Genomic DNA, 26,312 nt, shown 5'->3' on the forward strand with positions numbered 1-26,312 from the left:
AGAAACATCTCATGATGGGTAAAACCAATGAGAGCTCTCTCAAGACCTTCCTGATGGCATTGGTTACAGAAGAATATCTAAACTGTATGCATGCTTACCATGCAAGACTACATTGTTGAAGGAAAAGCATATTGAAAGGCGTTTAAAATTTGCTCAACAATATTTAGATAAGGAGAATATAGTCTGGTCAGATAAGACCAAAATTGAATTTTTTGGATGCCATAATAAACACCATGTTCCGTGGTCAAAAGGCACTGCATATCACCCCATAAACACCATACCAACAGTGAAGTTTGGAGGTGCTAACATAATGGTGTCGGCCTGTTTTTCAGCGTAGGGCACTGGCACGCTTCATGATATAAAGCAAAGGCATCATTCACACCTACTGGCTAAAGAAGATATGGCCGTCTGGCAGTACAAACGAATGAAATGCTAATGAATGAGACACACCTGCAATGGCTAACAGAAGGCCTGACAGTCCTGATCCTGAAGGATCCCCAAAAGGGTGCGGTCCTATCCAACTAGTGACCTCAGGCGTCACAGCAGCTAAGATGAGCAGGCACATGACTCAACACATGAGCAGGGTCCAGAAGGGAATTGGAAGATTCACCAGAGGGGTGAGCTTGTGATGCGCAAGAGTAATCACTCAAGACTGCAATACCACACTGACCAACCTGTCCATCACCTAGATTGTCTATACAAAGGCCTATGACTCAGGACCCTAACAGCTTTCATTAGAAAATCGATGAGGATGTGGCAAAAAACACCAGATGCCAGCATAAAGCCGATTGCACGAGTCACCATCAAGTGTGGAATTTACCAAGGAGATGATCTGTCCCGAACGCTGTTCTGAATCGCCCTGAAACTCTTCGGGTCCTGTGTTGTGTGGGGCAGCATCCCACCATCATCCCAATCTGCTCCTAACAACTATAGTTAATACACTTATTATAAATCTGATAGGTGAGCTTGTGCTAGGCTAATGCTGTGCATTAAAAGAAGCAAGAAAGGTGAAGTCCAATCCCACCCAACGAGAGACCAGGGAGCAAAGGCTGAACCAAGAACCTACCATCCCCACCCAGTCCCACAATTCCACCCCAGTCTTTAGCCCACCATAGCCCAAGACGGGCATGCCATTAAGATAAGCTACTTATATGTGGTCAATCTAACAAACAGTGGTAATACAATATATAATTTCTTTCAAACTCTTTTGACCACATATAATCTTAAATTGGACTGAAACAATATTTACCTTACAGACACAGACTTTGTGTTAATGTTGTTTTTGTGGAAGGCTTGATCTGAATTCCACAGATTTATCTTCAATTATTTTTAAAATGTAGAAAGTAGATATTGCACATTTCAACTAACAAGTTAAAAATACACACACACACACACATGTTCACGCGCAAGTCCTACGAAGCCTATCAGTATGCCCAGACCTCACCACTTTAACACTCATCCTCCTGGCAGCATTCATGTCAGGGCCTAGTTGGTTTATCCTTTCTAATAACTTGTCTAGGTTCAAATGTCCACCGATCATCAGTAGAACTGTAAATAGTAGGGAAGAGTAAAACTGCCTCGTTTATACTCTTCAATCTTATATCAAGGTTGGTCAACACAGTGTTTAATCAAGTTGATGATGATGAACTGGTGATCAGAGTTGGGAAGGCGATGTTCTTGTCACAGTATGTATGTTTTTGTTGTAAACAACCTGGTAAATGGTGGGTGTGTAGGGTTAGTTAAAAAGTCAGTTGTCTCGGAACAAGGCCCGAGTTGCTGATGGTATCCTCGCTGTAGAGATGGTAACTGTGTGATACCACACAATCAATATTTTCAGACATCCAGGAGAAGTGTGTTTTTGTGCTAATGTTCCCAGTATGCTGGATATACTTATCATTTATTTTCCCTGTGTTGGTGTTTTCCAGCTGTCCCTGCTAACATCTCAGAACTGAAGAACCTGGAAGTTCTAAACATGTTCAACAACCAGATTGAAGAGCTTCCTACTCAGATCAGCAGCCTTCAGAAGCTGAAACACCTCAACCTTGGGTATGTGCTATTGTTACCTCGTTTACAATCGCCACCTACTCTTTATTGTTCCCTAGCTGTCCATGCTGGATATAGGTGGGAATGGCCAGAAACCCTACAATATGATATTGTCACAATACTTTGCTCATGATACAGTGTTTTGGGATTTTTAATATTTTGAAATATGTTAAGTACTGCAATACGATACATTGCAGTTTGTCACATTTTTTTCAACAGTGAATTATTCCCTCATAATTATCTTTCATTATCTGTTTTATCTAATAAAGTTATTTGCTTTATGTTATTTTATTTGCTACACAGGGAAATTGTCAAGCATACCAACACTGTTACTAAAACTTACCATAAATGTTGCCGTAAGACGGAGTCAGACTGCTTTCAATTCAATTCAATTCAGTTTTATTTATGCAGCACCAAATCACAACAACAGTCGCCTCAAGGTGCTTTATATTGTAAGGTAGACCCTACAGTAATACATACAGAGAAAAACCCAACAATCATGACCCCCTATGTGCAAGCACTTTGGCGACAGTGGGAAAGAAAAACTCCCTTTTGACAGGAAGAAACCTCCGGCAGAACCAGGCTCAGGGAGGGGCGGGGCCATCTGCTGCGACCGGTTGGGGAGAGAGAAGGAAGACAGGATAAAAGACATGCTGTGCAAGAGAGACAGAGATTAATAACGGGTACGATTCAATGCAGAGAGGTCTATTAACACATAGTGTGTGAAAAAGGTGACTGAAAAGGAAAAACTCAATGCATCATGGAGTCCTCCAGGAGCCTATGCTTATTGCAGCATAACTAAGGGAGGATTCAGGGTCACCTGGTCCAGCCCTAACTATATGCTTTAGCAAAAAGGAAAGTTTTAAGCCTAATCTTGAAAGTAGAGATAGTGTCTGTCTCCCGAATCCAAACTGGAAGCTGGTTCCACAGAAGAGGGGCCTGAAAACTGAAGGCTCTCCCTCCCATTCTACTTTTAAATACTCTAGGAACAACAAGTAGGCCTGCAGAGCGAGAGCGAAGTGCTCTAATAGGGTGATATGGTACTACAAGGTCATTAAGATAAGATGGGGCCTGATTATTTAAGACCTTGTATGTGAGGAGCAGGATTTTGAATTCAATTCTGAATTTAACAGGGAGCCAATGAAGGGAAGCCAAAACAGGAGAAATATGCTCTCTCATTTTAGAGATGTTGTGCAAATGGAAGAACGCAGTCTTACATATTTGTTTAATATGTGCGTTGAAGGACATATCCTGGTCAAAAATCACTCCAAGGTTCCTCACAGTGTTACTGGAGGCCAAGGTAATGCCATCCAGAGTAAGAATCTGCTTAGATACCATATTTCTAAGATTTTCAGGGCCGAGTACAATAACTTCAGTTTTATCTGAATTAAGGAGCAGAAAGTTAGCGGCCATCCAGGTCTTTATGTCTTTGATACATTCTTGCAGTTTAACTATTGGTGTGTGTTATCTGGCTTCATAGATAGATAGAGCTGGGTGTCATCAGTATAGCAGTGAAAATGAAAATGTACACTATGTCTTCAGTCCATTAGCCTGCGATTAAATGGTGTCAAGATGGCTATTAAATGAAATCTTTTTATGATTGTAAAGCAATTAACTGTCATAAATCATCAAGAATCAAATATCTCTAGATGTTTACATTTAACAAAAATTTGAATAAAACTCTTACATTTGTGCTCTGCAACCTTCCAATTCTAAAGCATTATCACCAGAGTGCAATTAGCTGGCAGCCAGTTGAGGCGAGTCGCTTCAAATCAAAAAGACTCAGTCAGACTGATGACAACATGTTGGCAATCTGTATTTTTAAATTAGACAGCAATCATTTTCAAACCTTTGACAACTTTGCGGAGAGCAGTTGTACTCAGTCCAAGTCAGACTGAATCGTTTGAGGTAAGGTTGCTTGTGCAATAGAGGTAAGTGAGAAAAATTGATATGGCGCAGTATTGTGATATTTTGCATGGCGATATTGCGATCCAGAGACACTAAATATCAATATATTAATAAGTGAATCAAAATAAATAAATGAACAATAAAAAAATGAAAATATTGTGGAAGACTCTTCAACTAGCAGAAAGGCTCATCTATTGCACCACTATACTGTGATAACTTCCATTTACAACTGCAGTATAATATTACTAGTATAATATGATTAACTACATGTTCAATTTCACTTGCCAGCACCCAGGGCTAACTACTGCCAGGTCTGTTTAATCACGATATCATCTAAATATAACCTAAAGCTAACACAACATTTCACGAAAACATTGTCATACCAAGAATCAAACACGTCGGTGATAGTGGATGGTCCAGGGCTGCTTTGCCGCTTTGGGACCTGGACAACTTGTCACGAATTATGGTCTCTACCAGAAAATAGGATGTCCAACCATCAGTTTGTACCCTGATGCTCAAGCACACTTTGGTTAAGTAGCAGGACAATAATGTAAAGGACATAAGCAAGTCTATTTCTGAATGGCTCAACAAAACTAAATTAAGGTTTTGGACTTGAATCTAATTTCAGTGCTTTGGTATGACAGGCTATTCATGTTTGAACGGGGAAATACTTTCTCACACCAGTGTGTACACATTACTGTATACAGTAAATTTATCTCTTTCCACCTTTTTAAGTCTGTGCAACCTCAGGTTGCTCCAGCTTCGATTTGATTACAGCAATTTATCTAAATTGGTTTGTTTATTTGATGAGCAGCAAGTGAGTAAAAGAGCATGTGTTTTATGCTTAAACCTCAGCTCAAACACACAGCCTTTATGTGACTCTTTGCTGGGTTATCTCCAGTGATTTACAACACAAATAATACTCAAGAGTTTTCATTTATTGTTTTAGTGTTACAGAAAAACTACAAACTAATCTAATCAAAACTGCAGTTTCTGTGTCACAAATTGGAAGTGAATGTATGTGTATGTTTAGATATGGGTGCAGCCTCACACAGGCAGGATGTCAGTGACAGGAGGATTAGGAGAGGAGCCATGGTGTGTATTGATCCACAAACAAACATGATCTGGATAGTCTAAGCCTCAAACTACTATTCAGGCTGTGCATTCACTTTTCATTTTCTGTTTATTTTTTTGTTTTGTGAGTGTGCGTCTGTACGTGTGTGCGCATGTGTATGTGTGTCGCTGGACTTGCATTGATGTGATTGGACCTCGTAGGTTCGTAATTTCATTTGCCAAACACATAGAACTCAAATAGAACGGTTGTCCCTGTGACCTGTCAGCTCCTTCTACCTGAAAGCATATATGTGCATAAACTCAGCTGGTCTCTCCTCCATTATCAAATCCTCCTTTTCTGTTAATCTGTCTGTTCACACCTTTTGTTTGTTTTGTTCCTATTTATTTGGTTACGATGTTCATGATAATCATCAAGGACAAGGCCCAAACAAAAAATTCAAATTTGTACCATGGGAATCTGTAATTGTGGAAATGCAAGATCAAGAAGTATGGCCACATTTGAGATGATTTCTCATCTGTAAATTTAGAAATCATATTACAGTCACTAAGGAAAGAAATCACAATGGGTTTCACAATGGGTTCACCCAAAACCTTGGCCTATTGTGACCCACACCTGTTTTCAAACCTGGGTTCATGTGATTAGGTAGAGCAGGGGTGTCAAACTCAAATGCACAGTGGGCCAAAATTCAAAACTGGAACAAAGTCGTGGGCTAACATTAATATTTATTGAAAAAAAAAATCTTCCTCCAGATATAAGAATGAATCTTTTCTTATGGACTCAAACACGTTTTGCTGAAAAACTGAATATGGAACAAGCAAAGCTTAGTACTAAACAATATACTGTATATATTAGCTGTATAATACCAGTAGGCCAGCTCTAATAGTAATTTGGTAGGGCCAGAGTTTGACACCTATGAGGTAGAGGATCAAAAGGGGGTCCATGACCTTCTTGGGGATGCTCCCAATAGTGCTTAAATCTGGGAACATCCGCTAATTTCTTGTAGAACTGAAGAAGCTCTTCAAATGAGAGAAACTTAAAGAAGTCCGGTCATCTTTCTTTTCAAGCTCCTTAGACTGTGTCCACATAGTGTAAAGAGAAAAAAAAACTGCCCCTTTTGTTCACATAGACTACGATCAGCTGGATTCAGTTTGTGCAGGGAGGAGAGAGATCTTGAAGTAGTCTATAAATATTGATGAGTTACGATTTGAAAGAGCTTTTATTATTGCTGCATGAAAACACAAGAACATGACAGTAAAATGCAAACTACAGGTTAAAAAAACTATCCACTGCTGCTGATTCAACGTGGACTCAAAGACAGCATGTTAACAGTTTGCCAACAGTGAAGAATCCAGAAGAATGGTAAATCAGAGTGTATGCTGATCCCAATCAAATGGCCAATGTTTGAATTTCAACAACCAACAAAAGCAGTAGCATTGCAGCCTCCATTTCTACCTGTACCCGTTTCTAAAGTAGAATAGCTATGGTGATTGCTGTGAAGTGTGTGTCCTATTTAGGTTGGGGATCTGTGATGCATCAGATCTTGATGAATGGAATACTTAAGCTTAAAATCTTTAATTCTGGCAGAACATGGCTTAGAGCGGAGCAGCCATATGCCGCAACCAATTATTACATTTTGTAGCAGTCACCTGATCCAGCTCTAATTATATGCTTAAGCAAAAAGGAAAGTTTTAAGAAGTTTCTTGGACATAGAGAGGGTATCTGACTCTTGGTCAAGGTGCAACTTTCAAAGAGACATTTAACAAAATGTTAGTAGGTGGTATGTATACTTTTGCCTGATACTGTGTGTGAGCAACATGGGGTTAATATCTTGCCCGAGGATAATTGGCATGCAGACTGGGGGAGCCAGGGATCGAACCGCCAACCTTCCCAAAGATGAGGATTCTATATTAATTTTCAGCCTTGTCCCTTGCACACACAGATTTGACATTTTTCAGATTTCAACATTCTGTTGATGTTATTGTGTTATGATGCACAATAAGTAATTTAGTCATTGCCTAAATTCGAAACAGAAACTGCGAACAGCTGAAGTTGGTGTATTGTTTTTATGTAATGCATGATATGGGTTTTGTGTTTTTTGGAGCACAGGATGAACCGCCTGAGTACCTTGCCCCGAGGATTTGGGTCATTGCCTGCTCTGGAGGTGTTGGACCTCACCTATAACAACCTGAACCAGAACTGTCTTCCAGGGAATTTCTTTTACCTCAGTTAGTGTGCATGAAGACACACACACACACACACACACACACTGTGTATTTATACCCTTGTGGGGACATCTCGTTGACATAATGCTTTCCCTAGCCCCTTACCCTAACCCTAACCATCAAAAATGAAGGCCTAACCCTGACCCTTACCCTAAACCTAACCATAACCTAATTGTAACCCTGACACTAAAACCACAGTTCTTCAAACTCGTGGGGACTGGGATTTCGGTCCCCACGAGGGCTGTTTGTCCCCACAAGTATAGTAAACTACTAATTTTTGGTCCCCATTAATATCCGTCCATACACACACACAAAAGTTCAAAATCATAGAGTCTGCCCAAAAGAATTTCCAAAGTCTCAAAGAGTTATAGAATTATTTTAGTTTATCCCATTCTTGTGGCAGTGAAGCTATATTCAATTCAATTCAGTGTTACTCATGTAGCGCCAAATCACAACAACAGTCGCCTCAAGGCGTTTTATATTTTAAGGTATACCCTACAATAATACAGCCTATGGGGCCAAAATTGCGAACCTGTCGCAGATTGCACGGACGGACGGGGTCTTGTTTAGTTAAGCTTTTTAATATTTTGCCTTCCATAAACAACTAGGTGCCTAATTTGGAAACTTTGGAAACTCACCCTGTCTCTTGCTAACTTATGTTGATGATGTTGCTGAGTTTGCTCTTGATTGATTAGGCTGTTGTGTTGTTCTCCACCATCATTGCACACGGATACAAAGTAACAGGGATCTCTGTTTTCCAGCAACTCTGCGAGCTCTTTATTTGAGTGACAATGACTTTGAGGTCCTTCCAGCTGACATTGGGAAGCTGACGAAGCTGCAAATAGTAAGTCAATATGAATAGAAGTCTTGGAATATTCAAGTCCTATTTGAATTTTAAATCAATGTAAGCATGTGATCTTGTTTAATAAGTGAACGCATCCTCTTTTTGCTTTGTGTATTTTTTCTCTTTAGTTGAGTCTTAGAGATAATGATCTGATCTCGCTGCCTAAGGAGATTGGGGATTTAGCTCATCTCAAAGAGCTTCACATCCAGGGCAACAGACTGACCGTTCTGCCCCCGGAACTTGGTACTGCCCACATACAAACAACTCTTTAGAGAATAGCATATTGATTTACTGTATGTGTATTTCCTGGAGAGTTTGCCTGCTGACCGATGCTGAAATCCTGGACCTATCTCTTAGCCTAACCCAAACTTAACGCAGACCTAATCAAAGTCTTTTTTCCTAAAACTGAATGCTTTACATTATGGGGACTGGCTCTTTGCCCTAAAAACGTATTATTAAATCATCACTGTGATCCAAATACATTCATCTGTTAAAACTGAGTGTTTATGTTTAAAATAGAAATCTGGTGAGAAAAGCTGTGTTCTTTGTCATCACATTTCCTTTTTAAAGGGTCTTAAGCATATATAAAGGCAAGAGCTGAGTTTCTCTACCAACTAAATAAATCTGGGTGGGTGAACTGTTAGAGCAGTACTGTACTCTTCCTAATTAGCACTGCAATTCCCATGATCAAAGCCCTCAACCTGATGGCTCTGAAGCTGTATAGCAAGCTGCATCTAACTTTGTAAATGTGATTAGTTTGCAGAATACAAGATAAACATCAGACATATGAGAAAATGCTTCAATGGCATGTTTGTATGTCCTCTTGTCTACAGGTAATCTGGATCTGACTGGCCCTAAACAGGTGTTTAAAGCAGAGAATAATCCTTGGGTTACTCCCATTGCAGACCAGTTCCAGCTAGGAGTCTCCCATGTTTTTGAATATGTTCGTTCCGAGACCTATAAATAGTAAGTATTACAAGTTACACACACACAAATGTATATGTTTATCTGCAATGCTTGCATTCTTTGTCGCAGTAATATATATATATATATATATATATATATATATATATATATATAATATATATAATATATATATATATATATATATATAATATATATATATATATATACACACACACACACGCAAAGGGTACTTTGGCGGAGAAGAAAGTTAGAGTCTGCACTGGAAAGCAGAAGACTGCTATTAATTCTTTGTTCCAAGCAGCAGGACATGCTGCAAATCCTCTGTGTGAATGCTTCAAACTGCTGCTCTGAGGCATGCTCTGGAACTGATCCCTGCACTGTGTGGCTGTGGGCGAGAGAGACAAAAAGACCATGTCTCAAACAAATTCCATTCCACTATATGTTTGCATACTTCTGTGAGATTTGTTATAGCACCGTGAAGATATAGAGTAGTGCATACAAATGTCACACTTTGTCTGATTTGAACTCTTTTTTTTTTTTTTTTGACCCACACACAAAATATTTTTCTTCAGCACTTAAATGTCTTGATTTTTATTATTTTATTATTTTAATTATTTTTAATATGCATTTTAAAGTCATTACTAGTGAACTAATTACCAAAAGACCAATCGAGAAGGCTGATGGTGGAAATACAAACATTGTGGTCTCCAGTAAAAATGAAACAAGAAGACGCGCAAGATGCAGGGCTTGAAAATGTAAAGTCAGGCTTTGCCGTTGCCATAGTATGTTGTATCCATTGTAATATCTGATCAACATACTGACCTATCATTTCACTGGACCATGATCTCCCCATCAGTACAAGATGTAGGCTCCAGTGTGCAGATAGTTTTACATAATGTATCAAGCGTTATCTTTCCCTCAAAAGCATCAATGGGAACTCAGGGAATGTTTGTTTTTTTGTTTTGTGTTTTTAGATTTAATTAATCCATAGTTCTATGGCCTTTGAGCAGCTTTTTATTCTTTTGGTGCAGTCAAACAAAGGTGTGTGTTGGAATGTGTTAGACAAGATAAGTAAACATCATGGGTATGTTGAGTTTGCCTCAGATCTATGTGGTACTCTAAAAAGGCAGCAATGTGGGAGTCTAGAGTATAAAATATAATGCCTCATATAGTGTTCATGTTAATGTGGAAATGGCCTTAGAACACACTTTTTCTGTGGCGAATTTCTTGAGGGATCTCTCTGTATTTGGTAGAATACATTTCTCTGATCAGACCACTCACCATAATACACCGTGATATGTAATGCTCCACTATCGGGACAACATAAGCTTCCATACAGACTCATTGTTACTGAGTCAGTGTTGAAAGTTACATAATTCCTTCTAGTCCTCAGAGGATAGTCCTTTTCCTCCTTTTTTCCATGTTTTTTAATATGACACTATCATTCTTAGCTTGGGACAGTTTTTCATACAGATTTTTTGATGGTATTATTTATGGTGCAACAAAAGCCTAATTTAAAATGACAAAACATTTTGAGTCTAATGTTGGCTGTAACAGTTCTGCTTTAATCACAGAGCTGCATCCTTACAATGCCCGTAATTATATTTCTTAACTGATGATTTTGATATATGTTTTATCTTTTTCGGATACCACATACATGGTTGCATCTGAAAAGTCTTTCTGTTCAAGATCATGATTATCCCTCAGTTTTTATAAACTAAAGACAGAAACGTGGGTTTTAAGCCTTTTTTGACCAGGATTAAAATATTTTGCATTATACGGAAATTATGCATTATAACCATTTATCACTGCGACAGAAAGTGGGATGGCTGCCTTCAGCCTTCAACGAGCTGTCTAATTTAAACATCGTATCAAGCTGAGTTTACAGTTCTTATGCATTTTTTAATGTAGCATTGGTTCTTTAGCTTTACTGTTGATTTTCGCAGTGTAAAACAAACGGTGGTGGATGGGAGCATCAACAAAGTGAACTTTTCTTCGTTAGAGCTTGTTGATCCGTCTTAGAGCTAGTTGATTATTAAATCAATGACAGGATCACAAAGTGGGTGAAACAACACAGCAGATAACAACAGAACACAGATAACAACAGATAACACAACAGCAGCTTCCCTGTTGACATTCTAAATGACATTAGATGACATTCTAAATTCTAGTTCCTTCCACTTGGCTTTATAGCCTCTGTTACACCAGTGCAGTATGGGGATCAATTGTTCAGCATAATAATAGTTTCTCAGGCATGGAAGTGCCATTCCCTCTGTCTCTTTCTTTGATTCATTTAGTTCTAAAGGAATACATGGCTAATGCCTTCATGAAATTCTTTAAAAAGAAAATGTGTATATTTTAAAAAAGTTATTACAGTATTCTCATCGATGTAGCAGGAGTATAGCAACTGCAGTAGTTTCAGATTTTTTCTTTTTCCCTCTTTTTCTTTTTCCCTCTCTGAACTAACTTTAATAGTTCCAAACCAAACATCTATTTGACCCCCATCCCTACATAACTCTTCAAAGAAGTCTTACCATTATTTAATGATGTGATTTTAAATCTATGCATCCATCCATCTTCTTCTGCTTATCTGGGGCCAAGTCACAGGGGCAGCAGCCTAAGCTGAGGAGCCCAGACCTCCCTTTGCCCGGCCACTCCCTCCAGCGTGTCCTGGGTCTACCCCAGGGCCTCCTCCCAGTGGGACATGCACGGAGCACTTCACCGAGGAGGCATCCTTGTTAGATGCCCAAACCACCTCAACTGGCTTATTTCGATATGGAGGAGTAACGACTCTACTCTGATCTGTAAGGGAGGAGCCAGCCACCCTGGCAGGTCATTCCTCCCAATCATGCCCCTCCAGGTCTCACTGTCGTTCCCCATATGAGTGTAAGACCACAGGGTCCCCAGGTATAGCACCCTACCTTGGGACTCCAAGAAGGTCAGGTACTCTAAACTGTCATTCAGCGCATAAGCATCCGACCTGAAGGTGCAGGGAACAAACCTTCTTGTTCACCGGAAGAACTCAGAAGATCTACTAAGATACCCATCCCAGCCTGCTGCCTCTCACCAAGACCAATTCCAGAATAAGACAGACTCCAGCCCCTCTCCAGGAGATTGGTTCCGCAGCCCAAGCCATGCTACATCCCATACCTACATCTAGTTGGTACTCCTCAACCCCACACACTTGCTCAGGCTTCTTCCGTCTGCCAGAGATCAGTCCGCCAGGTTCTTCTCCCCTGGCTGCTGCCCAGCACACACACACCCCGATCCCTGCGGTGCCTCCTGCAGGTGGTGGGCCTATGTCCTTTTTTCTGGCTTTGCCCGGTCAGGCCCCTTGGACTAAGGCCCGGCCACCAGACGCTCCAACACAGGCACCCTCCCCAGGCCTGGCTTCAAGGCGGGGCCCTGTTAACTATCCCAAGCAAGGTGAACTGTTCCCTTGGTCTTTCATTCACAGCAATTTTTGTATCGCTCTTTGTCTGGTCCCTCACCCAGGACCAATATGCTATGGGAGACCCTACGAGTGGTCGAAAGCCCCCAGACAACATAGCTCCTGGGATTCCTGGGAAACAAAAAACTAAATGTGATCGGTTTATCTTTAATTAACAAGGTACATAGGCTGTTATAATTGCTGAAAAGTAACTGTAGTATCAGATGTAAAACAAAATTGTCAAGCTGTTGTAGGATTTTAGGAATTATTTGGAGTTCATCAAGGCACAAAATGGCACTAGTAAAGTAATAATAATGATATTTTTGTGGCTTCAGAGTGATCTTATCTCTGTGCTTGTCCTCCAAGACTTCAATGCAGCATTTGACAACACTATTCACATTTAATACTATTTTAACTTTACAGATTAGAATATGTTGTTGCTATTAAAAGTAATGTACTGCTTTGGATTTTGAAATTCATACTAGGTGCATCTACTAAAAAGTACAGATGAGTTCAGCCTCAACGTCAAAATCTGAGGTTAAGTTTTTAGAATGTCTTTTGAATGCGATTAATTACAGAAGAAGATACCATGCGTGCATCTACAAAAAATTCTTTTTCCAATCCTTTGACATTTAGGTCCAGGTCAGGGGCCAAGTTTTCTGAAAATGTTGTGAATACAATAAATTGAGAAAGATGGCATCGAAGATTTTTAAAACGTTACCATAGGTGCGTCTTCTAGTATCCTGAAGAATACCACTGTATTTGTCATAAAAACAAATGACACAAATCAGTCTTTCTATCAGATAAAGATGCAAAGTAGCACTGAGGATTCTTGGAGTGATTTTGACAAGGATATTTTCTTCACTTCACACTTTAAACAAATGTGAAGGACTGCCTTCTTTTATCTGTATTGCTCATACAATTTTCCATTGACACATTCTGTCTCTGGAGTGATGCTGAGGAACTGGTTTGTGTGGTGGTTACTTCTAGTCTATCCATCCATCCATCCATCCATCCATCTTCTTTCGCTTTATCCGGGGCCGGGTCGTGTGAGCAGCAGCCTAAGCAGAGAAGCCCAGACCTCCCTCTCCCCAGCCACCTCCTTTAGCTTATCTGGGGGAACACCAAGGCGTTCCCAGGCCACCCGAGAGATATATGCGACTTCCGGCGCCCCCCGTGTGCGGCAGCCTGTTACAGCAGCTCTGCTCATTCTGAGTTTCTTTCTTTCTTATCTTTTCTTCTCGTAATTTTTTATAACTAAAGTATCAGTAATTAGACTCTGCAACCATTCAACAAATTTCCCACGTGTGGGACTAATAAAGGTTATCTTATCTTATCTTATCTTATCTTATCTTATCTTATAATCTCTCCAGCGTGTCCTGGGTCTGCCCCGGGGCCTCCTCCCGGTGGGACATGCCCGGAACACCTCGCCCAGGAGGCATCCTTGTCAGATGCCCGAACCACCTGAGCTGGCTCCTTTCAATGTGGAGGAGCAGCGGCTCTACTCTGAGCCCCTCCCGGATGGTTGAACTTCTCACCCTATCTCTAAGGGAGAGGCCAGCTACCCTTCGGAGGAAGCTCATTTCCGCCGCTTGTATCCGCGATCTCGTTCTTTTGGTCACTACCCACAGCTCATGGCCATAGGTGAGGGTAGGGTTCCAGTGCGAGCTGGAGGCCATCACCCGATGAAGCCAACAGAACCACATCATCCATGAAAAGCAGACATTAGATTCTGAGGCCACCGAAGTGAAAGTCCTCCGCCACTTGGCTGCGCCTAGAAATCCTGTCCATAAACATTATGAACAGAATCGGTGACAAAGGGCAGCCCTGGTGGACCCCATTACCCACCGGGAATGAGTCCAACTTATTGCCGGCAATGCGAACCAAGCTCTTGCAACGGTTGTATAAGGATCAAATGGCTCGTAGCAATGGGCCAGACACCCCATACTCCCGTAGCACCTCCCACAGGACACCCCAAGGGACACAGTTGAATGCCTTCTCCAAGTCTACAAAACACATGTAGACTGGTTGGGCAAACTCCCATGCACCCTCAAGTATCCTCGAGAGGATAAAGAGCTGGTCCAGTGTTCCACGACCAGGACGAAAACTGCATTGTTCCTCCTGTATCTGAGGTTCGACTAGCGGACGAACTCTCCTTTCCAGCACCCTGGCATAGACTTTCCCAGGGAGGCTGAGGAGTGTGATCCCCCTGTAGTTGGAACACACCCTCCGGTCCCCCTTCTTAAAAATGGGGACCACCACCCCGGTCTGCCAGTCCAGGGGTACTGCCCCTGATCTCCACGCAACATTGTAGAGGCGTGTCAGCCAGGACAGCCCTATAATGTCCAGAGCCTTCAGGAACTCGGGGCAGACCTCATCCACACCAGGGGCTCGGCCACCAAGGAGTTGTTTAACTGCCTCAGTGACCTCGTCCCCAGAAATTGGCGGGTCATCCCCCTCACCCCCAGACTCTGCTTCCTCCTCGGAAGACATGTCAATGGGATTAAGGAGGTCGTCGAAGTATTCCTTCCACTGCCCAACAATTTTCTCAGTCGAAGTCAGCAGCGCTCCGCCAGCGCTACACAGTGCAGGTAGAGCACCGCTTTCCCCTCCTGAGACGCCTGACGGTTTGCCAGAATCTCTTCGAGGCAGTCCAAAAGTCTTTTTCCATAGCCTCTCCGAACTCCTCCCACACCCGAGTTTTTGCTTCAGCCACTGCCCGAGCTGCATTCCGCATTCCTACCTGTCAGCTGCCTCCGAAGTCCCACAGGCTAGCCAAGCCTGATAGGACTCCTTCTTCAGCCTGGTGGCTCCCTTCACCTCTGGTGTCCACCATTTGGTTTGGGGGTTACCACTACGACAGGTACCAACCACCTTGCAGCCGCAGCTCAATGCAGCAGCTTCGGCAATGGAGATGCTGAACATAGTCCATTCGGACTCAATGTCCCCAGTCTTCCTCAGAATGCTGTTGAAGCTCTGCCGGAGGTGTGCGTTGAAAATCTCACGGACTGGGGCCTCTGCTAGGCGTTCCCAGCACACCCTCATTACGCGATTAGGTGCACCGGATCTGTCCAGCATCCTCCCCCGCCACCTGATCCAACTCACCACCAGGTGGTGATCAGTTGACAGCTCAGCCCCTCTCTTTACCCGAGTGTCAAGAACATATGGTCGCAGGTGTGGTGATACGATTACAAAATCGATCATCGACCTGCGGCCTAGAGCGTTCTGGTGCCACGTGCACTTATGGACACTCTTATGTTCGAAAAAGGTGTTTGTTATGGCCAAACTGTGATTTGCACAGAAGTCCAATATCAAAACACCGCTTGGGTTCAGATCAGGGAGGCCATTCCTCCGAATCACGCCCCTCCAGGTCTCGCTGTCGTTACCCACGTGAGCATTGAAGGCTCCCAGTAGGACAACAGAGTCTCCAGGTGGAGCACCTTCCAGAACCCCACCCAGGAACTCTAAGAAGGCTGGGTACTCTGAACCGCCACTCGGCGCATAAGCACACATGACAGTGAGGACCCGTTCCCCGACCCTAAGGCGCAGGGAACAAACCCTCTCATCCACCGGGAAGAACCCCAACATACAGGCAGCAAGCCGAGGGGATATTAGAATACCCACCCCAGCCCGCCGCCTCTCACCAGGGGCAACTCCAGACTGAGACAGAGTCCAGCCCCTCTCCAGGAGACCAAGCCATGCGTAGAGGTGAGCCCCACTATATCTAGCCGGTACCTCTCAACCTCACGCACTAACTCAGGCTCCTTCCACACCAGAGAGGTGTTGCCAGCCTTGGTAGCCAGGGATCAGTCCGCCTGGGCCTCTGCTCCTGGCTGCCGCCACCTGGCACACAATGCACCCGGCCCCTACGGCACCTCCTGTCGGTGGTGGGCCTGCGGGAGGATGGGCCCATGTCCCCTTTTCGGGCTGTGCCCGGCCGGGCCCCATGGAGTAAGGCCCAGCCACCAGGCGCTCGCCCTCAGGCACCCTCCCCGGGCCTGGCTGCAGGGTGGGGCCCTGGTAACCCTATCTTGGGCAGGGTAAACTGTTCCCTCAATGTTTTCCTCATAAAGGTCTTCTGAATCGCTCTTTGTCTGGTCCCTCACCCAGGACATATTTGCCATGGGAGACCCTACCAGGAGCCAAAAGCCCCCAGACAACATAGCCCCTGGGATCCCTAGGACACACAAACCCCTCCACCACCATAAGGTAGTGATTCACAGAGGGGTACTTCTAGTCTAGATTATAGTAATTTTTTATGTGAACTGAAAACACGCTGCAAAAGCATGATAGGCACTAGAAAGATCATATTTATCCTATTTTGACTTTTCTTCACTTACTACCTGAATTTACTTTAATATTTGTGGTATGCAGTTGCCCCTCCATGAACCTGCTCCAGGTTTTTTCCTGTTAAAAGGGAGTTCTCCCTTCCCACCATTGCCAAACACTTGCTCATAGGCAGTGTTGGGAAGGTTACTTTTAAAATGTATTCCACTACAGATTACAGAATACATGCCCCAAAATGTATTTTGTAGCGTATTCCGTTACGTTACTCAATGGGAGTAAAGTACTCTGAATACTTTGGATTACTTAATATATTATCATGCTGTTTACAACTACATGAATGTGATTTATTACTATTACTTAAGGTCCTCTGGCTAATACGTTGGGTTCCATGTCGGGCTCGTAGCCGAAAAATAGCTTTACTTTGTTCTCTGGGTCAAGTTTGCTAGCGAGAGACAGAGAGAGGCGTTGAAAGGTTGCTCCAACGGAACTTATTGTTTCGGAGGAAAACAAAAACACAGTGTACAGTCGAGTCTTAATAGCGTACTTACAACTGGGCTCGTCAGGCACTCTTCTTGGCTGCAGTGGTTATTATTATATTTACATGCTTCCAGCTACTGTTTCTGCTCGATGACAACTCGTACTTTTCCACTCTCCTTTTTCTCCCTCCTCGCGCTCACAGACACATAACGGGTATGGCAGTCCATTCTCCCTGCAGCACGGACTACACTGCCCATGATGCTACATTCTTTAGGGCTATGCCTGTAGCATTCTGCCTATTAGCTTAGCACAACAACAAAACGGCACTCTCTCACCCAGGAAACACACAGTCGCAGAGAGAGCGCGCATCACCCTGTAACCATGGCAACCATAACGCTGCCGCTTGGAACAACAGAACATAGCTGTCAAACAAAACCCAAACAGTCCTGACCCGCGACAATATGAAACAGAAAAATACCGCCGTGTAATCCATTTATTTCAACAAAGTAACTGTATTCTAAATACCACCTTTTTAAATGGTAACTGTAACGGAATACAGTTACTCATATTTTGTATTTTAAATACATAACGGCGGTACGTGTTTTCCGTTACTCCCCAACACTGCTCATAGGGTATTGTTTGATTGTTTGTGAAGGTCTGCAGTGTAAATTGGGCCTTATAAAAAAGATATGTCCATCAAGCCAACTTTTAAAAACATCTCAAGCATTAATAACAGAGCACAGCTTGCGGTTCAATACAGCAACAAAATATTCATACATTTCAGTTTTTTAAAATATCCACCATAAAACATTTGTGGTGGATTGCATTGTTGCAATTTTTCCTGGACTATAACTAAAATGTGTGCCGTTATAATTCAGCTCTGCCAGCCAAGAACGCTCGGGTTGTATTTTAGGATAAACAGTTGCACATCATGATTATTTGTATCGGTCAGGGTGGATGATGGAGCATTTACCTGCACTATATAGTCGACTCCAACTCTGTCTATGCAATCAATCACTGTCACTGCTGAAGTCAGCATTCATAAAAGCAACATATGCATAATCACTCCCATCTGTACACCTGCAGACAAACCAAAAGCTTATCCACAACAAAACAATTTCTTCTTTAAAAAAGCTTAAGCAAGGAACTGGGAGCCTTGCATAAGGCGTGCAAGTTGTGCCTTGTAATTAATCCAGACCAACGCAATTCGGCTTGAGTTGTGTCCCTTTCAATTGAAGTCAAGGTGAAAAAATACGTCAATTAGACGGCTTTATGTTTGTGAAGATGTTTCACCTCTCGTGATTTATCCCAAGTGAAAAATCACATTTTTGATACTCTGTAACAGATCCAGTTGGCATCACAGAGTTGCAACTACTGGCGCATGTATAGGACTTGCAGAAAGTGATTTTAAAAAAGCCATCTTCACTGAAAATGGTTCTTAGATACATAATATGATGACCTTTAATAGGAGGGGGGAAAATTGACAAATTTAATTAATGTAAGGATTTTTAATTTTATTGGATCATTTTCATAATTTTTTGATCACTTTTAATACAGCAAATATTGCACTAACACTACAGCCACACTAAGGAAAACAGTGGTTCGATGTCACAGTACAGTCAACATTTTTGCAACCTTTTGCTATAAATCTTTGTCTTTGAAATGGTTGCTTGACTAACAGGGATCATTTCTTTGACAACTTGCAGTCAGTTGCTTTTCTTCAAAGAGATTTCGTTACCTAAAGACCGTGAAATAACTGACAGTCATTCTGCTGTAAGTTTGACGTCAGTTAAACAGAAATTCATAAGAACTACTTACATTTGAGTTCAGCTATCACCTCAAAGATTTGAAACAGAATTTCTTTCACAGACCACTTTGCTTTTGTATATGAATAAAAGCAATATACAATTAGTCCCTTATTGCAAAAACACAAAGTATGTATTGTCGTTATTGTCGTGAGTCGTTCAACATCCTAACCACATGCTGCTGGAAGCAGATAAAGTATGCATTTGACGAATGCTGATTGGTTTACTGGTGAGCTGGAATAGGGAAGGGAGTTACGGTGACAGAGTTCACCAGAAATGTGAAAACTGTGAGGAAAAAAAAGATAAAACTTCAAAGATCAAAAACTACAGTATAAAAAAACACAGACTGTTACTGCAGTAGAAACCTTTTGTTGTTTTTAATGGTCTTTTGTTATAACTTCAATCTTATGTGTGGTTGGCTGGCGGATATACAGCAAAGCAAGAGTGACCCACAGACCAGTTATACCACATACTTTGTACAGTGACAATAAATTCTGCTCAAGCCGTAACTTATGTTAGTTTTGGTAAGTGGTGTTTATGTCAGAGGTCATTGTGTTAACATAAGGATTTTATGAGCGTGATTGTTAACTAATCCTTCCATTGGTCTGATAGCAAAAACTGAGAAAAATGTATGAAAATAGATTTATTGGGGATTAAAATATAATAAAAAATGCTGAACATTTAGCTCATTTCATATAACATGCTGATCCAGTATCCACATTCAGAGGCTAAGTGACTAAACTTTGAAAAAATACCACATTATGGATAACTGTTTATTTTCATTTAAGTCTTCAGTTACTCCTTATGTGATGAACAAGGTCTACGCTGGTCTCAGCATCTGGACAAGCTTAACTCCACTCATGGCTGGTTTTCAGTTTGCTGTCCCAAACTGTGAAAGACACAATATGAATAGACTGTGAAAATAAGTAAATAAGAAATATGTATTACTGTAAAACAGCACAACAGGGAAAGAGAAGGACACACATACACACACATTCACATCTAGCAGCAGTCTTTCTTTTGACAGGTGTTAATTTCTTCACAGCTTTATTTACACCTGACTAAATGTCCTTCCTCTTCAAATCGTGTCAACACACTCACACACACACGCACGCACACATACACATCTGTCCACACCCCCAGTTTCTGTCTAATGAAAATAGAATGAATATCTGGCTGTTATCATCTTATTGCTGTGGTGGGAAAAAGTCATTTTAAATATTTTTCAGAATATCTTTCTTTCTGTCATTCTCAAAAATAATGTTTTCTTGAAAGTTGAATCTCTGAAATATTTTTAAAAATGCAGACTATACATAGATTAATTTAAATAAAGTACAGTTGTGGTCAAAAGTTTACATACACTTGTAAAGAATATAATATGGCTCTCTTGAGTGTCTCGTTATTTCTACAACTCTGATTTTTCTCTGATAGAGTGATTGGAAAAGACTCAAAGTTTGGTTCTTTTATGACTTTTGACCACAACTCTATATGTATACCTGTTTAGATGTATTCTCTTCTTCTGTGTCAGATGCGTTTGTCCTACTCCACATGTAGTAGCTGGCTTAGCAGAAATTGGGACCTAAGCTTTAGTATCATTAGTAACAAATTAAATTCCCATTAGGGTTGTTACCGTGTCCAAACAGACCTCATTCTATGCTCTCTTACGCTGTTATTTCATCCCTCAATAGATGCATTTAACCACAACAGTCTAAACAGTTTTCAGTCCTTTGTCTCATATTTGTTCTGGAAACTGGTTGATCCATAAAAGTCACCTGTACAGCCGCCTATGTCTGCTTATCCATCAAGCTCCCAAAGGCATATTGAAATGACCAATGCAGTCATATTCCATCTGGCCGAAGATGTGTATCGAATGGCTTCAGGAAAATGGTAAACATATTCAACAAAAGATATGTTATTGCCTAGTGCAATCAATTTTACCTAAAGTTCCAAAAATTGCACTTCTGGACTTGAGCTCTTTGAATAAACACTGGTCCTTCGTTGTTACGTTAAACAGATTAATTTTAAATATATATATGTAAAGATTGTTTTACATAATTGTAGCACAGAGTAAAGTAGTACAATGTTGATTTCATTTTTGTGTTAAGTTTTGGTACATTTTTGAATTTTTTTCTAAGAGAGCCACTGAATTTGGGTGAATAAAGATGAGCAGTTTTATTTTGATGCAAATATTTGAACTCTAATGTGGTACAATGATAGGATGCCACTTTGCAACAAGTCCAGTCCTGAAATCAGTCAGAGCTTCAAAACTTCAAAGTGAAAGAAATTTAAAAGCAGCAGAAACAAAGGTTATACCCATTGCTTTCTGTAGAACAGAACACTTACAGAGTAGTCACAGTATGTCTGTAGCAGAAGTAGTATAGGTGAATGTAAAGTCAGTACTGTCACCAAACACTTTTTCATGGAAAAAGAAGTTGCTGAACAAGTTTCTAAGTTTGTCGGATTAAAGAAAACCGACATATTTGTAATAAATGCTGCTAAGAGTGAAGGGGTGAGCTCATATATATTTTTCATTTTAGAAAAAGATGTATTCAAATATCCAAATTAACCTGCAAAATGTATAAATATGAATAGATGCACATTTTTATGTAGTTCTATTTCATTTCATTCCTAATTTTGTAAATTCCACATTTTGTACATGTGAGGAATTTAGTAGAAATGGGCCCATGCCCAATCTGGTTAAAAACTGATGAGTGTAGGGTAGCAGAAGATATCCACTATGATTGTGTAACGAAGGTAAAAGATTTGTTACTTATTTAATTTATGGTTATTAAAGTAGTACTCACATGCACTACATATCTGTCAGAAGACTGGTGGGTCAGCAGGAAATGTAACTAATGATAAAGGCAAAGAACTTTTCCACCATTGGCTAAAAACCTTAGTTGTTTCTCATGAATCTTAGTTAGGAACTTTCTACTCCTTTCCTCTGCCTTTAGTCCCTCTCTGCATTTCCCTTTTCTTATTTTCACTGCAGCTCCTCCTTTCTACAAACATTACTTGACTGTAAATGATACTACGTAATTGCTCGGCAACTCTGTTGAAGATGAGGAGGCTGCAAGAGGAACGGCTCCATCAGATCAATGGCCTTTGGCCTTCATGCACATTTATCATACACGCATATATTCACATAGATATTTTTAACTTTTTAACACACACACACGTACGAAAAAGAAAATCAAATACCAACTTTTATTCTCTTTGCACACGCAGACACACATACAGAACTTTGCTGTGATTAATTAAGCCGTGTGGAATAGCAGAACTCTATAAAGACATCATCAGGAAACTGAATCCATTCGCCTCTTTTCTTCTGATTTTAATTGGCCCTAACAGTTCATCACTGGAGCTATACATGAAAGCACACGCACGCACACACAGAAATACACACACTTAAAATAAATAGGAAATCTTTATCTTGACCTCTAGCTAGAACTGTTTTGCTCTTGATTGCTTGCATTGGTCATGTGCCTTTACAACTGGTTTAATATCTGGTTCCAGCCTGCTCAGCACAAGAGCAAGAGAGATAGGAAAGGAATAGGTGGGAGCTGAGACTACATGTCTGCCGCTTGTATTTACATGTCATAGATTTTAATATTTAAAAAAAAAAAAAACAACGGGAAGAAGTTCTTGTAACTCTGCAAATATCAGATGGCATAGTAATAAGAATGATATAGGGGTAACAATCTAAAACGACAAGCAAATGAATGTAGGGGCATGGGACACAACATGTGTATCCATTGTGCAAACACTGTCCCCAAGACATTATAGGTTGCACAGTGTCGCAAAAAAATTGAAAGAATGAATCCATCCATTTTCTTCGCTTATGGCAGGGATAGCTCAGTAGGTAGCGCTGTGGCCCCATGATCGGAAGGTCAGGGGTTTGAATCCACTGAACGGCTACCCTCAGGTACCCCTGAGCAAGGTACCGTTCCTACATACTGCTCCCCAGGCGCCCAGTGGCTGCCCACTGCTTCACTGAGTGAATGGTTAAATGCAGAGAGGGATTTCCCCACAGAGATCAATAAAGTAGCCATTATTTACATTATTATTATTTATTTATCCTGATCCGGGTTGCGGGGCCAGCAGCATAAGCAGAGAAGCCAAGAAATCCCCTCTTCCCAGCCATCTCCTCTAGCCTTTCCAGAGGAACACCAAGGAGTTCGTAGGCCAGCGGAGAGATTTAATCTCTCCAGTGTGTGCTGGGTCTGCCCCCGTACTCATCCCTGATCTGGAGTGGGCACGCCACCCTTTTCCGGCTGAGGACCATGGCCTCAGATTTGGAGGTGCTGATTCTCATTCCCACCACTTTACACTCAGCTGCGAATGCCTCCAGTGCGAACTGTAGGCCGTCACCTGATGAAGCCAACAGAGCCACATCATCTGTGAAAAGCAGAGATGAGATTCTCAGACCACCCAAGTGGAAGCCTTCCACCACTTGGCTACACCTAGAAATTCTCTCCATGAAAATTATGAACAGAATCGCTGACAAAATTCCTTTTAATGGAATTGAACTACAGTGGTCCCTCGTTGTTACGTTCTAAAAATAACCCGCGATAGGTGAAATCCATAAAGTAGCCAACTACAAACTTTATACACTTTTCTCAGACAGGCATGAATGTTTTCACATTTTTCTCTCTTGTTTAAACGCTTTCAAAGTTCAAACCTTCGTAGAAAAATAAGTCCAGTATTATAGATTGAAACCAAAGGCACCCGCAGTTGCCTTTGATGGTGCAAAACATTTAATCGACATTGTTGTATTTGTTGGGGAGAAAACTTACAAACATACAGTACAGCACTTCAGAGTCACACTGCTAGCGATCGAAGATTTATGTAAATTTGACAAGCTTGAACACATTCTGTACCGTACAAGACCGCAGCACGAGGTTGATTGATAATCGTCTACAGCCGATCAGGACGCAGAAAACAATGCGCTGTAGAAAACAAAAAACATGTAAAATTGCACACAAAAAATCAGCGAAACAGCGAGGCCGCGAAAGGTGAAGCGCGTTATAGCGAGGGACCACTGTACTAGTTGAGCACTTTGCTCTCAGATTGCAGTCTTACTTGTGAATTTGTTTTCTTTATAAAAGTTGAATGGGAGGCAGAGCCTTCAGCTGTCATGCCCCTGTCCTGTGGAACCATGTCCCAGTTTGTTTTGATGTATGCGCAATCATCCAGGTACGGAAATCCCCCCCAAAAAGTTGATTCCCTTCATCTGAACGTAGCATTTTCAGTGGGAGAAATGTTATGCCACTCATTTCTTCAATAATTAATGAAGAAACTCACATCACAGGCTATTGATTGACAGTGGTGTTCATTTCAGTCATTGTGCAGTCTCTATAAGGTTGGCGAAACCTGCAGTCAGCTGAGAATCAATCAGCTGACTGAAGATGCTACGTCCAGATGAACAGAATCAACTTTTTGGGGGCATGTCCCAGTTTGAATTTGTGAGACAGTCTTTCTGTCTGATTTGAAGATTAGGTATTAAACCTCACCAACATGGGTTTAGGAATGGATCAGGTGAACTTAAACCATTGTATAGTTATGCTGCAAGGTAGCGATAGCCAGCTCTGCATCCCTGTTTTTGTTTCCTCTCTCTCTGCCATCTGCATCACTTGCTGTTCCAGACAATAACCCACAAAGCACCCAGTTGGGTAGGATACTGTCAGTCCAATCCCAAGTCAGGGTTCAGGCTGATGTGTATTAGTTCGACGACTGTATGTGATCAGCGCGTTAGGTGGACAGTAGTTGGGGACGCTGTGCTGCTGCATACATCTGTATGTGCTGCTATCTTGTTTCCATCAAGATTGCAGCAATAAATGCTTAATTTACTGCTGGGCTGCATATGAGAGAATTTACTTTTAAAAACCGTTAAAATGTGAAAGTTGTCTTTGAGCTTCCTGGGAGTTTCCAGGTTCAGGACAGAGAAAATAAAAGGGCCAAAACATAAAAGAGATTACGCCCATGGCCTTCATCCCACACTAAAACACGATCTGAAAGAACTGTGATGACAGGGAATAAATGCACAAAATTAAATTACACATGCAGAATGCAGAATTAATTTTGACCATTTTTTTGTAATAAAACAAATATCGCATCACTCCACACAGGATGAACAGCAGCATTGTCAAATGCAAATTAGCAAATGACTTGTACTAGTTGCTGTTGTCTGCTGTGTTTCAGGTATCATACACACACCACAGCATGTATGCTACACTATGTGGAGAATTTTAACTGTGATCTCACCATTTTGTGAGGACTGCAGTTCCCCTCAGTGTGATTGTCACTTCAGATGTCTGCTAGTCTGTGTGATCCTTAGACATGTAGAGAAGTCATGACCCCTGCAGGTCCACATGGATATGGAGGTAGAACTGAAGAAGGTTCTGCAACCTCCACGTGGTGGAGATGTTATTTAGTATCTGTGATAGTGACAGTAAAAATTAAAGCTGTTCTGAGTTTGTGCTACACTCTGCATAGCATAAAATGTAGTAAAAATAAATAAATAAAAAAGTGTTGCTATATTTAGCAAAGGCAAACTGCATATCAAAAAAGATAATCAGAACAGATTATCTAGCATGTTAATTTTGGTTGGTGTAGTTAGATATTTGGTTTCTGATTGTCAAGTATTGTTAATAAAATTATAGACCATTTAAACACTCTTCATTTTAGAACAAGCACAGATTACCTTTATATAGGTTTTTTTTCCTATAGGTTAAATCTTCATTAATAAATCCTACACATTTTTGTATTATCATGCTAATTGGTGTGCCTTAATAGTAAGTTTTTATTCCAGTTGCAGAAAACGCAGATCAGTCTTTGTGGCTGTTTTCTGTCGTTTTTGGTTTTGTTTTTATATGTAGATTTTAGATCATTTTCTGGCTGCTACAGGATATTCAGCAGTAGCAGCATGCTTGATGCTGACAACCTCAAGACATGCGATGGACTTTTTTTGTTATTATTTTTGCATGATTCAAAACAATACAGTAAAGTGATTTGCATTTGAAATTGTATTTTATTTAATGGCATGGATAATGCTTTTCAGATATGCATCAGAGGGAAGCATTATTAAAGTAATTAGCGTTAATTAATTGCATTTAATACTGTCAGGGTGGGTGTGCCAGTAGCGCCATGAAAATTAGATTAACTGTTTGTTCTAATATGACAGCATATTTGGAGCAATGCACATTTTTATTTGAGGTGGTATCTCATTGGCAGTATTGTCACTACAGCCGCTCACACTACTTCTATTTAACTTAACATAGGTGTGACTTAAAAT

At 41.1% G+C, this 26,312-nt stretch overlaps 1 protein-coding gene across 1 annotated transcript in view; it reads left to right on the plus strand.

Moving 5' to 3' along the window:
* rsu1 (Ras suppressor protein 1) overlaps positions 1–26,312 on the plus strand; it is a 39,640-nt gene that overhangs the window by 5,045 nt on the left and 8,283 nt on the right. Inside the window, exons 4-8 of the mRNA XM_004573686.3 lie at positions 1,926–2,046; positions 7,133–7,251; positions 8,010–8,092; positions 8,221–8,335; positions 8,926–9,058. Coding sequence (XP_004573743.1) covers positions 1,926–2,046; positions 7,133–7,251; positions 8,010–8,092; positions 8,221–8,335; positions 8,926–9,058 — 571 coding nt within the window. The remainder of the gene's footprint in view (positions 1–1,925; positions 2,047–7,132; positions 7,252–8,009; positions 8,093–8,220; positions 8,336–8,925; positions 9,059–26,312) is intronic.

The sequence above is a fragment of the Maylandia zebra genome, linkage group LG9 (genome assembly GCF_041146795.1).
Source record: "Maylandia zebra isolate NMK-2024a linkage group LG9, Mzebra_GT3a, whole genome shotgun sequence".
Classification (NCBI taxonomy): domain Eukaryota; kingdom Metazoa; phylum Chordata; class Actinopteri; order Cichliformes; family Cichlidae; genus Maylandia; species Maylandia zebra.